We start from the raw sequence: 14,863 nt of genomic DNA, 5'->3' as shown, positions 1-14,863 counted from the left end.
GTATTCAAAAAGTCCGAAAGGAGTCCGGAATGCTGTCTTCCATTCATCTCCTTTCTGCACCCGGAGTAAGTGATACGCATTCCTCAGGTCGAGTTTGGTAAAGATGGTAGCACCCTGTACAGCTTGTAGGATATCGGTTATCAATGGCATAGGATACCGGTCCTTTATGGTAACCTTGTTTAGGCCGCGATAGTCTATACATGGCCTCAACTCCTTAGAATCCTTTTTTGAGATGAAGAACAGTGATGCCCCTGCAGGGGACTTGGAAGGCCTAATTAGCCCGTTCTCCATGTTGCTGTCCAGGTACTTTCGGAGGTATTGTTTTTCTTCTAATGATAGTGGAAACATCCTACCGAAGGGTACCAATGCACCTGGGGTGAGATCGATGCAACAGTCTTCAGGCCGGTGAGGAGGGAGCTCTACGGGTATCTTTTCAGTTGCCACTTCATTGAACTCCTTCAGGTAGTGGGGAAGACAGTGCACCGTTTTGACTTCGCAGCTATTAGTGGTCTTGACGGTCTCGAATCTTGGTTCTGGCAAACATTCCGATTTGCATAGTGAGGACTGAAAGCTAAGTAGGTTTCTAGACCAGTCAATACAGGGGTTGTGTCTGCGTAACCAGCAGATACCCAGGATAAGAGGGAAGTGAGCAGCTCTGATGATATCGAATGCGATACTTTCGGTGTGTTGTTGGATGGATAAAGTAAGTGCTTTAGTGGTATGAGTGATCAAACCCGAGCTCAAAGGTTCGCCATCAACTCCTTCCACCTTTTGATCTTCGTTTTTGGCTATCCTCTTGACTCCATGTCGTTCTGCCCAATGGGTATCCATAAAGTTTCCTGCTGCTCCACAGTCGAGTAGTGCTAAAGCGGTTACTTCTTTGGGGCCTACTCTGAGAGAAACTGTGAGCACCATCAACCGGGAGTCCTCAGATGTTTCTGTAGAGGATACAGAAAGTGGTGCGTAGGGACTAAAAGCAGCCCCTCGGTAATGCGTCCCAATGTTTACCGAGGGCGAGCGTTTCCCGATCTTCTGGGTGGTACTTCCGGACAATCTCTTAATAAATGTAATGAAGATCCACAGTACATGCACAAGGAACCCTCCCTGCGCCGTTTCCTTTCTTCCGGTGTCAGTGGGGCTCTGGTGGTTCCAATCTGCATGGGTTCTTCTTTAGTTGTACGTTGGAAGGGTATAGATGCTGGTGAAGGAGTCTCCACGGGAGGGGGTACGCTTAGCCTGATCTTCCTCTTTTCTTGACGTCTTTCCGTCATCCTGAAGTCAATTCGGAGGGTAGCTGTCAGAAGTTCGGCGAAAGACACCGGTCTTTCTATTCGGGCAAGTTCGTCCTTCAATTCCTCCCTTAAACCTCGCCGAAATATGGCATACTGAGCCTGTTCCTGCCAACCTGCCTCTGCAGCCACCTGTTTGAAAGTGGTGATGTATGTCAGTAAATCAGAATTCCCTTGACGGATGTCAAGGAGGTCCTCCGAGGCCAAGTATGTACTCTCTGTTCGCAAAAAGGTTTGTTGAATCAGGGCCTTAAAGGCATCGTAGTCCTGTAAAACCGGGTCTGACTGGTTTACTAGAGGGGTAGCCCAAGCCAGGGCATTTCCGATCATGTGGGTGATCATAAACCCCACCTTGGCGTGATCTGAGGCGAAGGTCTGAGGGCGAAAGGTAAAATGAAGATTGCATGCGTCCAGAAATTCTTTAACCTTCTTTGGGGATCCATCGAACTTCCCTGATACTAGGGGAAGTGGAGGTAAATCGGCTAAAGGTCTTTCTCTGTCCGTCATACGCTGTTGAAGGGTGGCGTTAGCAGTCTTAAGGTTCTGCATCTCTAGACTTAGACTTTGTACAGCGGCTACGAGTTCTTGTACCTGCTGTGGGGTGGCCATCTCTTTTAGGCGTTGCAAACTGTCACCGGGGTCGGTGATATCTTCGTCCGAAAGTGTAGCTTCTGAAATCTCCCCCTCCCCCGACTCCTCACCTTCTTCTTCCTTCCAAGAACCCTTCTTTTCTTTTCTTCGAGTAGACACCTTTTTTTTATGAAGATAGGGACGACCCCGGAAGGAAGCCACCGTGCTCCCCAAGAAGGGAGACCAGGGGGCCCACCCCCGGGATCGACCAAGAGGGGAAAAAGCCTTAGGCACAAAAAACCCCTGTAGTATCGTTGGGTGTCTTGTAGACGTGGAACCAGGAGTACTTATAAGGTAAGATCTGGTAGAAGTGGCTGGAGACAACACGTGGAGTGAAGACTCAGAAACACAGGCAGTCCATTAAGAGGTCCGAGGAACTGGTACACAGGCTAAGTGAGGAAGTACTAATGCAGTAAGCAAAGGCAGTCCAGGGGAACAGGCCGGAGTCTGGTACACGGGAGGTCACAGAAGCAATACAGAAGGTAGGCGAAGGAAGAGCGGAGAGAGTAACAGACAGGAAAAGGAAAAAAGCAGTAAGTGAAGATGGGAAGGTGGGAGGGGAAGCAAGATGGAAGGAGGGCAAGGGAGAATTACTGCGAACCAAAAGAGAAAGGGAAAGCCAGACAGGTCCAGCGGAAAGAATAACAGAAAGGTTCAGACAGGGTACGAGGACCCGACCAGCAGCAAGCGAGAGAGCAGCACGAAGCCACAGGTAGCAAGCAACTCAGCCTACGGACGAAACCGGAAGCGTTGCAACGAGTCCGTGACCCGGAAGTGGCTGGTTAAAACACCGGGCCGCGGAGCGTCTAGCCAATCAGAATCAGAAAAAGGGAACCAGGAAACAGGGGGCGTGGCCGAAGCGAACGAAGCTAGGTTCCGCGTCGCCAGCGGCTCCATAGACGCCAGGAACTCGGCGGTATGACACACCCCAGCAGTTTACTGCTTCACAGTGCTCCACCTACTGTGCTTATCATCAGAGCAGTTGCACACCAAGAAGCTGTCAAAAGCATGTAGAGGATAAAAGGATCAATGCACATAGTTCTGCTAATCATGCTCTTGCAAGGACCCAGCCACCGTATTGCTCTGCTAACCAAGCTCCTGTGAATCCTGGCACCATGGATCTGTGCCACTTCCTCCATTCTCTGTATAAAAGGGCTTTGAATTTACAAGAACAAATATTATTATTATTATGTACCCACCTTGCTCCATAGACATAAAAGCAGTAGATGTGGAAGGTAAGGAGAGCGATGATATCTGAGAGGATGGAGAGAGCCACAGTCAGGCCTAGGCAGGCGGAGAGTCCAACATACCAGAGAATCATCTCGATGAAGGGTGACATTAGGTGAATGTAACCTAATAAGAAGGGAATAAAACGTGAATCTATTGAGATGAACAAGCAACTTCTATTCCTCTCAATATCTCTGCATTTGTATCTCTATGTGCTTCCAACCAAAGTGCCTCCTTGCATTAAGCACAACTGGGAGGATAAAGAACAAAGAGCTTCAACATATGTTTTATATGTAATGTCTCTTTATCATTAGCTCAATGCATTATTCTACACACAGCATCTTTAAATAAATTGCGCAAAGTATGGCTGTCCTGCCTTTATTTGTGTCCTTACCGAAAAGAACAAGTTACTCTCTTACCTGGTAACGTCCTTTCTATGGGATGGTCCGACGACGTATTCCATATCTATGACAGTAATCACCACAGCTGTGCTGCTTCGGAAAATCATTCGGCGTCTGCGTCCTGCGTTGATGACGTCTATACGCCATCTTCGAGGACCTCCTCCGACGGCCGACGTCACCGATGTTATAAGTAGGACGCACGACGCCCGTAGCCTCAGTTGTAGTTTTTTCCCCCAGAACGCGTGGCACCAAACTACTGCCAGTGTGACCACAGAAAGCATTGCGGAAACGTAAGCTGCAATCGCATAAGAAATTCTGTAGCGGGGAAGGCAGGGGGCGAGCGATATGGAATACGTAGTCGGACCATCCCATCGAAAGAACGTTACCAGGTAAGAGAGTAACTTGTTCTTCGAGTGGATTGGGTCCTCCGGCGTATTCCATATCTATGACAGACTCCCAAAGCAGTACCAACGTAAGGAGGTGGGAAAAGAATTTAGAACTTAGAAATTTAGAATGCCCAAACCAAATTGCAGAGTAAAGGACCGCCTTGCCAAAGGCCAGATCCTGCCCACGGATAGAATCGAGGGAGTAGTGACGTACAAAGGTATGGGCCGAAGCCCAGGTCGCTGCATCACAGATGTTACGAATAAGAACACCCCTCTGCAGGGCAGTAGAGGCAGCCATACCCCTGGTAGAATGGGCCCGCAAGCCTATCGGTGGGTCCTTACCCGCCAAGCGGTAACATTCAGAAATTGCCAAGATAATCTATCGAGACAAAGTCTGCTTAGTAACAGCATGTCCCAAACGCCTTCCAGCGTAACCAATAAAGAGTTGATCGTCCACTCTGACCCGGGACATGCGTGAAATATAAAAGCTTAAAGCTCTCCTGGGATCCAGCCTATGGAGCCTCTCCTCTTCCTTACCAGGATGCGGAGGAGGATAAAATGCCGGAAGAATAACCTTCTGGCCTAAATGAAATTCCGACACCACCTTCGGAAGAAAGGAAGGACGAACTCTAAGGACAACCCTGTCCTTATGAAACACAGTGAAGGGTGGCTTAACTGAAAGTGCCTGTAACTCACTCACTCTGCGAGCGGAAGTGACCACAACCAAAAATACAGTTTTAAGAGTTAACAGTCTCAAAGGGCAAGAATGTAAAGCCTCAAACAGAGCACCCATTAGAAACTTGAGAACAAGGTTCAAATCCCAACCGGGCACCTGGAAAGGTGACGGAGGGAACACATTAGTGAGCCCTTTTAGAAACTGAGAAATGAAAGGAATTTTAAAATAAGAACACTCCTCAGACGAGCACTTAAATATGGACAGCGCCGCCAGGTAACCTTTAAAGGTACCCACTTGCACGCCCCTGTGAGCTAAAGAAAGCAAAAAAGACAGAACCACAGGAATGTCACATGAAAAAGGATCCACATTCTTAACCCTGCACCAGTCGCAGAACTTTCTCCAACGGCAACGGTACAGGGACTTTGTCGCCGGCCGTCTGGCCAAAAGCAACACCTCCATCACGTCTTCAGGGTGGTCCCAAACCCTATACCTCAACCTTTCAGAAGCCAAGCGTGAAGGTTGAGGGATCTGACTTCTGGATGGAGAACCTGACCCCCCCCCTCCCGTGAGAGCAGATCGTCTCAGTAGGGAAGACGACGTGGAGGGGAGATGGACAAGTCGAGAAGGTCCGGGTACCATGTCCTCCTGGCCCATGCCGGAGCAATGAGGATCATCCGGGAACCGAACCTCCGCAGCACTTGCGGGATGACGGGGCCTGGAGGAAACACATACAGCAGTGGGAATGACCACTCCACTAAGAACGCGTCTCCTAAGGCTCCTCTTGGAGGAAATTCCCGCGAGCAGAACCTTTCGCACTTCCGGTTGACACTGGAGGTGAAGAGAATCTCCTGAGCCAACTCCCACTCATGAGAGATCGCGCTCTGCCTGCACAGAGCGTCCACCATCTCGTTGTCGTCTCTGGCCAGATGAACTGCTGAGATCGAAATTTCCTGCTGGATTGCCCAGAACCAGAGCTGCATTGCCTCCCTGCACAGAGGAAGTGACCCTGCCCCCCCTTTTTGTTGAGGTAGTGCATGGCCACTGTGTTGTCCATCAGAATCAGGACATTATTTCCTCACACAGCTGGCAGAAAAGCCTTCAGGGCAAGCCTGACGGCCCTCAGCTCCAACAGACCGATATGGAGTCTGGACCCCGACAGAGACCAACGACCGCCGACTGTCAACTCGTTGGCATGAGCTCCCCATCCTGTGAGGGATGCGTCCGTCACGATCGTCACCTCCAGCCAGGGTAGCCAAAATGGAGCCCCTTCATCAGATTGCCTTCGACGGCCCAGCAAAGAAGGTCCCGGGCATCCGAGGGAGGCACCTGAACGTGGTCCGGCATACTGCCGGAGGACTGTGACCACTGGAGTTTGAGAACACATTGCAAAGATCTCATCCGCAACCTGGCCTCTGGCACCAGAAGAATGCAGGATGCCATGAGGCCGAGCAACCTCAAGAACTCGAACGCTGGGAGACTCTGGGCATGTTGAAACTTGTGCACCATCAGCTGAATGTGATGAGCCCTCACCTGGGGAGGAAAACACTGCCCCAGGGACGTGTCGAGCACTGCCCTTATGTACTGGAGCCGTTGTGTTGGCATCAAGTGGGACTTCTTTAAGTTGAGGGAGAAGCCCAGCTTGTGGAGGGAGTGGCAGGTGAGGGACAGATGATCCAGGCCTTGCTCGGGAGAGCGCGCCCTGATCAACCAATCGTCCAGGTAGGGGTAGACGTGAATCCCCCCTTTCCTGAGATGCACTGCCACCACTACCATGAGCTTGGTGAAGACCCTCGGGGCGGAGGTCAATCCGAACGGCAGGACCCGAAACTGAAAGTGCGAGCCACCAACCGCGAACCTCAGGTACTTCTTGTGCTTTGGATGGATCGGCACATGAAAATAAGCGTCCTTGAGGTCGAGAGACACCAACCAGTCCGGACGGTGAAGGGCCTGGAGGACTTGAGAAAGAGTAACCATCTGAGGAGTTTGTTCAAACCGCGGAAGTCCATGATGGGTCTCAATCCCCAGTCTTTCTTTGAAACCAAAAAATAGGGGGGAATACCATCCCTTGTTCCTCTCCGCTACAGGCACCAGTTCTATGGCGCCTTTCTCCAGCAGGGCTTGAATTTCCTGCGCAAGGAGCGGATACAGACTTTTCAAAGAGAGATTCCCTGGTGGATTGTCGTGAGGCCTCTGCCGAAAGGGAAGAGAGTAACCGTGGGCTATGATCTCCAGAACCCACACATCTGAAGTAATGGCATGCCATTCTACAAGATGCTGCGCCAGTCTTCCCCCAACTGGCGAATTATGGGATATGGCCTCATGACTGAGCTGAAGCGGCTGCGGCGTTGCCTGAGGGCAAAGAGGCAACTGCCCGAGCGGCCATGGCACCTCGAGTACCTTGTTTTCCACCTCTGGCACTCCTACGGTGGCCCGTTTGACTAGCAGCTCCTCTTGCTTTACTAAAGGATGAGTAATAACGAAAGGAACCTCCCCTCCATTGCTGTCGCCTAGGATGAAAAGGTGGAGATTGTCGAACTGCAGCGCTCAACGACTTCGCTGCAGCTTTTGAGGTCTGCAACCTTGCAAGGCTCTCGTCAGCCTTGCTGCCAAAAAGATGTACACCATCAAAGGGCATGTTGAGGAGTCGTCTTTGCACATCAAGAGCAAACCCCGACTTCCGCAACCACGCAAACCTGCATATTACGGTGCTCGCCGCCATGGACCGGCTGACGCAATCTGCCATGTCCAGACCCGACTGAACGGCCTCACACATGGCATCCTTGCCATCCTGTATCATAGCAAGAAAACCATCCCTTCGGGAATATGTTCAGCCGCTAAGGAAACACAGTTCCACAGAGTGTGCGTGAAACGTGACAAGGCACATACAGAGTTGGCTGCCTGAAGAGCTGTACCCCCTGAAGAAAACACTTTCTTCGCCCAACCATCAAAACGCTTGTCGTCCCTATCAGGAGGGATGGTAGGATACGACGCCTGCTTTGCTGGGGCCATAGCCGCCTGCACCACCAAACTCTCCGGAGTGGGGTGCGTGGTCAAGTAGCAGGGGTCGCTACTGGCTGGCCGGTAATTTTGCAGCAAAGACTTGCCCACTGCCGGGAGACTCTCCGGAGCAGTCCAAGCCACCGCCACCCTCCTTTGCAGAGCCATATGGAACGGTAGTAGCGGGTCAGTTGGTGGACCTTGGTCGAGGATATCCGTCAGGTCATCCTGCAGAAAATCCCCTGGTGGAGCAGACCACCCCAAGTATCCGATGACTCTCGACATAAGGCGCCGGTACGAGGACTCGGCATAGGTGCCAGGTTCAGGAACTCCTCCTCTGGAGAGGTGTCCAGACCACTGGCGTTGTGCAGCGACTAACGCAGGTCCTCAATCTGGCTATGTCCAGAGATAATCTCGTCCGGGACCGTATCAGGAACCATCCCATCTTCAGAACCCTCATCCACCTCAGAAATATAATCCAGATGGTGTAAAGTGGGCACAGAATGGGGGACAAGACATGTTTGGCCTTGGCCAGAGCCTTTCTAGGGGGTTCCACCGTGCCACGGGGTACCTCTGACAAAACAGCCTCGACAGGCGTCGAGTGAATCGGCGTCGAGCATGGTGCCGACAGCATCGACGGCTTCGACACTGGCCTCGAGGGTGGAGCCCCGAGCGTGTCCTTCGACAGCCTGGACGCCGATGGCGTCGACGACTTCCTTGGAGGCGGAGACATGAGAGAGTCCCTCGACGACCTCGGCGCCACAGGCGTCGACGTCTTCTTCGAAGACTTCACAGGTGCACACGGGCTCGAGCGCATCAAAGACCGGGACTTGGAACGGGCAAGACTAGAATGATTCCCCTTGTCCGAGTGGGACCTTTCCCGCGAATCAAGCCCACCACCCGAGCCCGAAGGCGTATGAGCGGTGTCTCTAGTACAGTCACGCCCGACCCCAATCGGAGGCGCGGACGGACCGGTGCCCTGCGATTCAAGAATCGCCAACATTTTCTTACCGAAACGCATGCTTGGTGGGATAAGCAACCCGCCGACGGGCGGTGTCCTCGGACGAGGACGGGGAAGGCATCCGATGACGGCGCTTCCGTGAGTGCCTCGAAGAGGCAGATGAGTGGCGGGACCCACTCCGGGACCGAGACCCCCTAGACTTACGATGACGATGCAGAGAGTCGCCCCTCGAATCGTCCGTCGAAAGCCCAGTGGACCTCGACTTTCGGGGCTTGGACACCTTACTGACCGACAGCTTCTTCTTACGCTCCCGCAAGGCCTTGGACGTAAGCGACTGGCAGTCGACACAATCATCCATGTCGTTGGCCTCCCCGAGGCACCAGAGGCAGGCGTCATGCGAGTTCGTCACTGACATCTTGGACCCGCAGTCCCCACACTTCTTGACGCCCGGACGCGGGGTGGAAGAAGAGGAAGACATCCCAATCCCGAAGAACCGAAAGAACAGAAACTCCAAAGAGTCGAGGCGTGCCGAAATCTCCGAGGCGAACATGTTCGCGGAAAAAAATGGAACTGAGGCTACGGGCGTCATGCGTCCTACATATAACATCCGGTGATGTCGGCTGTCGGAGGAGGTCCTCAAAGATGGCGTATCGACATCATCGACGCAGGACGCAGAAAGATTTTTTCCGAAGCAGCACAGCTGCAGTGATTACTGTCATAGATATGGAAAACGTCAGAGGACCCAATCCCCACGAATTTTAAATATGAGCTTGCATCACATTTAGAAAGAATTGTGAAGACAGCCATTGCATCACAACTAGACAGAATTGTGAAGATTAGCAATTGCGCCACTCCTAGACAGAATTGTAAATATGAGCCTGCGTCACATGTAGACAGAATTATGAAGATTAGCACTGCGTCACTCATAGAAAGAATTGTAAATATGAGCTTGTGTCACATTTTGAAAGAATTGTGAACATTAGCTTGCGTCACATCTAGATAGGCTGTGAATATAAGCCTGTGCCACGTTTAGATAGAAATTTGAAGATATTTACCCGCCACATCTAGAAAGAATTTGGAAATTAGCATGCATCACATCTAGATAGCGATGCCACTAACCAACCCACTAAAAATCTCAATCTTCTGCATGCACCTCTCAAACTGCAACCAAACACAACCACACCTCTAAAGCACACCAAACCGCACGAACGTCACTACACTGCAACAACAAAACAAATCACACATAGCCTTGTACAACAGAACACGACGGCTACCAACCAAAAATCACACCCAAGCTCAGAGATCGGTGTTAAACGAACTGAAGATGCCAACAGCACATCACTGCTCTCTTGGACTTTTGCCGCTAGGTCCTACTAACTCACCCCAACCCAGATCCGCCAGAACATCAGGCAACCACTCCGGTGGTGATAGTGCACGGTACAAATGTGCTATGTCCTTTAATATTAACATTAACATTAAACATAACCAAGGAAACAACAGGGGCACAGCTCTCCGAGACTGTCGTACGAGTGTACACATAGTGACAAGAAATTGAGGTGGTGATACAGACAGTGTGGGAAGAGGATCATCATGTGTATGGATACATCCAGAATATCAATGAAGGGGCTTATCTATGTGACTAATTCATTTGAACAGAGCAGCCCACACCGATTGACGCAACCTGTCCCAGCAGGGGCTGCATGGTCAGAGGCTATGAAAAACAATATTGCTTCCCTCTGGTGAAGCAGCACACTACAAACCCTCAACTAAACAAAAGGAGAAGTTTATGGATATACTCACTGATCCAGAGGTGAATGTGGTACAGGAAGAAGCGTCCTAAAACCTGGTCTAGAGCCCGGTTCATTTTTAGGCCAGCTGGCACCCCCATTAGCCACTGCAACAGGTCTTGAAGTTCATGGGCCACATGCTAAGATCAAAGAATTAGAAATGGGAAAAACACAGCATAGGATTACTGATTAAAGACTGCGGCCATTCCTGAGAAAAATGTATGCATGTCTAAACACTGGCACCCTGTAAGTTATCAAATTTCACCTGTGTACCATCTCTAAGGAGAACATTCCTAAACAAACTAAAAAAAAACAAAGAAATTCCAGGTAAAGAGATGCATTTAAACAATGGGTGGGACTTTTAATAAGCCTCCCCCCTTTTCTCTGACTTCAGTCATTTTTCTGCCAAATAACATGTGCCCTTGGGAAAAGCTGTACAGACCAATTTATGCACCCAGTGTGAGAGGTGTAGTTTTCAGTTTTGGGAGGTAACATTTTATAATCATGAAAGCACAAGATCATTCCCAAACATATGCAGCACAAGGCACCAATGCCTATTCCATGAGGAGGGAATGGTTTTAAAAGGGCTTGTGTGATTTTAGTTATCTCGGGCGAGTTTAAAAAGGCTATTGTTAATGAAACGCTAAAATGAGTCTTAGACAATTTGTTCTTAAAGATGTTTGAAGACCGTAAATTAACTGGATCTTCCATTTAAGATAAGCTGCTCAATGTCACACTCCAAGTTAGAAAGTTTGTCAGTGAATAGGAGGTTTTTCAGAACCACTACCGCTGTGATGTTTGGAAAGCCAAACCTAGCACACTTGCAAACATTTCACACAAAAGTCAGAGACCAGATGTTTGCTGTAAATTACAATTAAACAAAAGAGCTTAACAAACAAAGGAAAGTAGAAACATTTAAGTATACAAATACTTCCATTCGGCAAAAAATGCATTGAGTAACAGATACTAAAAAAGTAAACTGCCATTTACATATGTACAAAATACAGTTAGGTGTCCGTGTTGGAACACACACCACACTTTAGAATTCACAGTTTAAGCAACACCACTTTTTAAGTGTTGATTAATAATTTATATTTTTGTATCAGCAGTGACCGTACAGTTTGTCCCCAACAGAGCAGCACTGCAGCCATGATTATTGATATGAAATGGCTTATCCGTGATAAGCCACGACTGGTTGTCATGAACCCTCTAATAACATCATGCTGTGCGTCTGTGACACAAATCACTGTTCAAAGTGTGCCCATACAAAGTGTAACGGCAGGCACGGTATCATAAATTAGACACAAAGATACAAGTTCCAACACGTTTATTAAGCTATTGAATGGGGGTTGGAGACTTCCTAGCTGTCCCTAAATAGATCATGGGAGTTAGTCCCGACCATTAAATAAAAGTAATTAGTTAGAGTCAGTCTAGACAAAATAAAGAAATGTCTATATTCGAAACCTATGCTTGCCCTCACGCTTTTACAATAACTAAGTGGTGGGAAATGAGTCAAAACAAAAGAGTATCAAAAGAAAGTCAGGATGGCAATGGAGTTGGATAACACTCCCTTCCCCAAGCTTGAGTAAGAAGAGTTTGTTAGGAGCTTGGGTGGCTAGTTCACACAGTTCAACGGGGAACAGTTCTTCCAGGCTTCCCTTGCCTGGCTCGGAATTCACACAGTTCAACAGCATACAGTTCACTCAGGGTTCCCTGGCCTAGTTTGGTATACATTTCTGAAAACACTGCTTTCTCAGGGTTCCCTCGCCTGGTTAGGCATCAACTCACAAATGTTTCGCAATGGGGGTTACCTTCCCCAACAGTTCAATGCTTATTTCCCACTGGGATTCCCTACCCTTCCCCAACAGTTCCACAATCCTTTAATGGTTTACGTGACAGAGACTGTCGCAAACGCAGAGTATTCACTAGCCCTGTGCAGGACCACTCGATCAGTGAGGCTTTCACACTGTCTTTACTTCATAACACAGTAACACAGTCCCAGGAGGATAGCTCAGCGGCAACGTGTTCGCCTTAGAAGCAAGACGACACGAAGCAACACAGGTTTGATCCCCGGGTCGGCGCTTAGAAACCTGTGGGTATTTAAGTGCGTTATAAATATGCAACTAAGACAAAAAACAATTATGTAACTAAAAAAAAAAATGAATTCCTCTAACAGCACCTAGATGCCCGCAGGGTGTGTGAGCGCTTTAAAAATGCAAATAAACAAATAAATAGTAACAGACTTTCGCAAACACACAGTATCTTGGTCGTCCCTGTGCAGGACCACTCTCTTACGAAGGCCGCCTACACAGTTCGTGCTCCTCGTATTATACTTTAGTTGATCGTGTCCCCGGCACTGTCTTTCACAATATTCACTTGGTCGTGCCCCTGGCACCATCTTTCACAATCTTTACTTGGTCGTACGCCTGGCACTGTCTTTCACAATTCTCCCATTGCGGGTCGCAGACCCTCTTCGATGATTCCATAAACATAACAGTTCTTTATTTCACTTTCACTCGGGCTTCGAGCCATCTTCGCTCGTGCTTCGAGCCTTCTGTAATGCACAATCTCAAAAAGTCTCTCTCTACTTGTGTAAACGTATACGCGGTCTCACCCTCACTTTGTTTCTTATCACACTCTTTCAACAATGGACAATAGAAGCTTTCATATTCACGTTGTCTCTCGCCATATGCGTGTCCACGTTTTGCAACATTGTATTTCACTTGCGCCTTTCACAAACCGGGCTCCCTTCTGTTTGAACTCACCAGCTTTGTTTCTCTATCGCTTGGTGCGATGGGGGTCTCCTCCGCTGCTCCTCCGACACTCCCGGGTCGCCTCGCATACCCAGGGGAATGAGCACCTGGGCCATGATTTCTCTTTGGAGTTTGTTTCCTTGAGCAACCCCCTTCTGGCTCCTTGGAGACAGTTCCCTCGCCACGCTTTCTGCAGCCTTTTCACTTCTCAGGTCCTCAGCGTCTCAGCACTTAGTTCTCTGTGGAGAGATTTCGGGGCACCTAGGAAGGAGAAGCATTTGGAACTAGGAGAAAATCATAACTGTAGGAGTGGCTCAGGGGGCTGGGTTCAAACCCGGCCGTCCCCATTAGCCACACTGCGGGTATAGTAAAACATCCCATAATAGCACTAAAAATTATGCTTCTGAATACCAGATCACTAATTAAGCATGCCTTGGAAGTTGCTACTTGCATTATGGAGTGCAATTTTGACGCCTGTGCGCTCACTGAAACCTGGTGCTATGACGCAGCAGGTCTCTCGTTGGGGATAGCTATCCCTGAGGGCTCTAGCATGCTGCGGCAAGACAGTCTGGAAGGAAGAGGAGGGGGGAGGGGTTGCCTTAATCTGGAAATTTGGGAGGTAGACAGTCAAGTCATTGTTGGTACGGAATTGCAGCACGTTAAAATAGTATTCATGCAAAAACCACCATTAATTTACTATTGATAGATCACCTGTTCTAGGCTCATATTTCCCTATTCAACAGAGTAATCTTTTATTACTCTTCCTTAAACCCAACACTAAATTTGTAGCTCTGGGTGATTTTAATGACTGGTTGGGGTGTGATATGGATACATTAGCTACTGTGTCGGAAGACTCACTGAGCAACCTTGGTTTCGAGCAAATTGTCACAATTTTTATTTATTTATATTTTTAAAGCGCTCACACAGCCCGCGGGCATCGAGGCGCTGTTACAGGAATTGTTTTTTTTTTTTTTTTTAAGTTGAGTCATTGTTTTTTTTGTCTTAGTTGCTGCATTTATAACGTGCTTAAATACCTAGAGGTTTCTAAGCGCGGACCCGGGGATCAAACCTTTGTTGCTTCGTGTCGTCATGCTTCCAAGGCGAACACGTTGCTGCTGAGGCTATCCTCCTGCCTAGGCATTGCAAGGGGCATACCTTGGACTGGGTTGCTACACACAATATTCAAACAAGTGATCTTCAAGTTTTATCTTGTCCATGGTCTGATAATTCATTTGTCCACTTTACGATAGTTGGTGAATTGCCTATAAGAAGTAACGTGAAAGGATAATATCCTATCTCATCTAGGAATCTAAAGAAACTCACTTCGGATGCTCATAAACCATGGCTTTCCACCTTGGTTGCAGAAATGATCAAATCTGAAACAGTAGAAGATATGACGAATCTTCTCCTACATTTGTTTCAGGATATTACTGAAACTCTGGCACCTTTAAAAAATAAACAGCTGGAGCATACAAGGAAAAAGAATTTGTGGTTCAGTCGTGAACTGCAAAAACTTAAAAACAGCAAAAATTATATACTTCTATGGCTGGAGGTCAGCTCAGGGTACCATCAGCATGGAAGCATATAAGTTACTGGCTAACGAGTATAAAATAGCAATTTTAGCAGCCAAGAAAGATATGTTAAACAAAAGGATAGCAAACTCTCAATCTGAAGTAAAGAAACTCTTTGAAATTTTGAGAGAACAGGAAACCCCACATGAACAGAATAGTGACATCCATTTGAAAGATGACGCCTG

The 14,863-nt window shown here is 48.6% G+C and overlaps 1 protein-coding gene across 7 annotated transcripts in view; it reads right to left on the bottom strand.

The window, feature by feature from the left end:
* The window catches only part of PIGQ (phosphatidylinositol glycan anchor biosynthesis class Q), a 687,922-nt gene that overhangs the window by 456,617 nt on the left and 216,442 nt on the right, over positions 1-14,863 (bottom strand). For all 7 annotated transcript variants that reach the window (XM_069646905.1, XM_069646901.1, XM_069646907.1 and 4 more), the window contains 2 exons: positions 10,368-10,494; positions 3,119-3,272 (listed from right to left, as the gene is read on the bottom strand). In XM_069646905.1, coding sequence (XP_069503006.1) covers positions 3,119-3,272; positions 10,368-10,494 — 281 coding nt within the window. The remainder of the gene's footprint in view (positions 1-3,118; positions 3,273-10,367; positions 10,495-14,863) is intronic.

This window comes from Ambystoma mexicanum, chromosome 2q (genome assembly GCF_040938575.1).
Source record: "Ambystoma mexicanum isolate Mex_15411 chromosome 2q, UKY_AmexF1_1, whole genome shotgun sequence".
Lineage (NCBI taxonomy): Eukaryota > Metazoa > Chordata > Amphibia > Caudata > Ambystomatidae > Ambystoma > Ambystoma mexicanum.
Note: the sequence above shows the minus strand (reverse complement) of the source record. Positions and strands in the feature narration are given on the sequence as shown.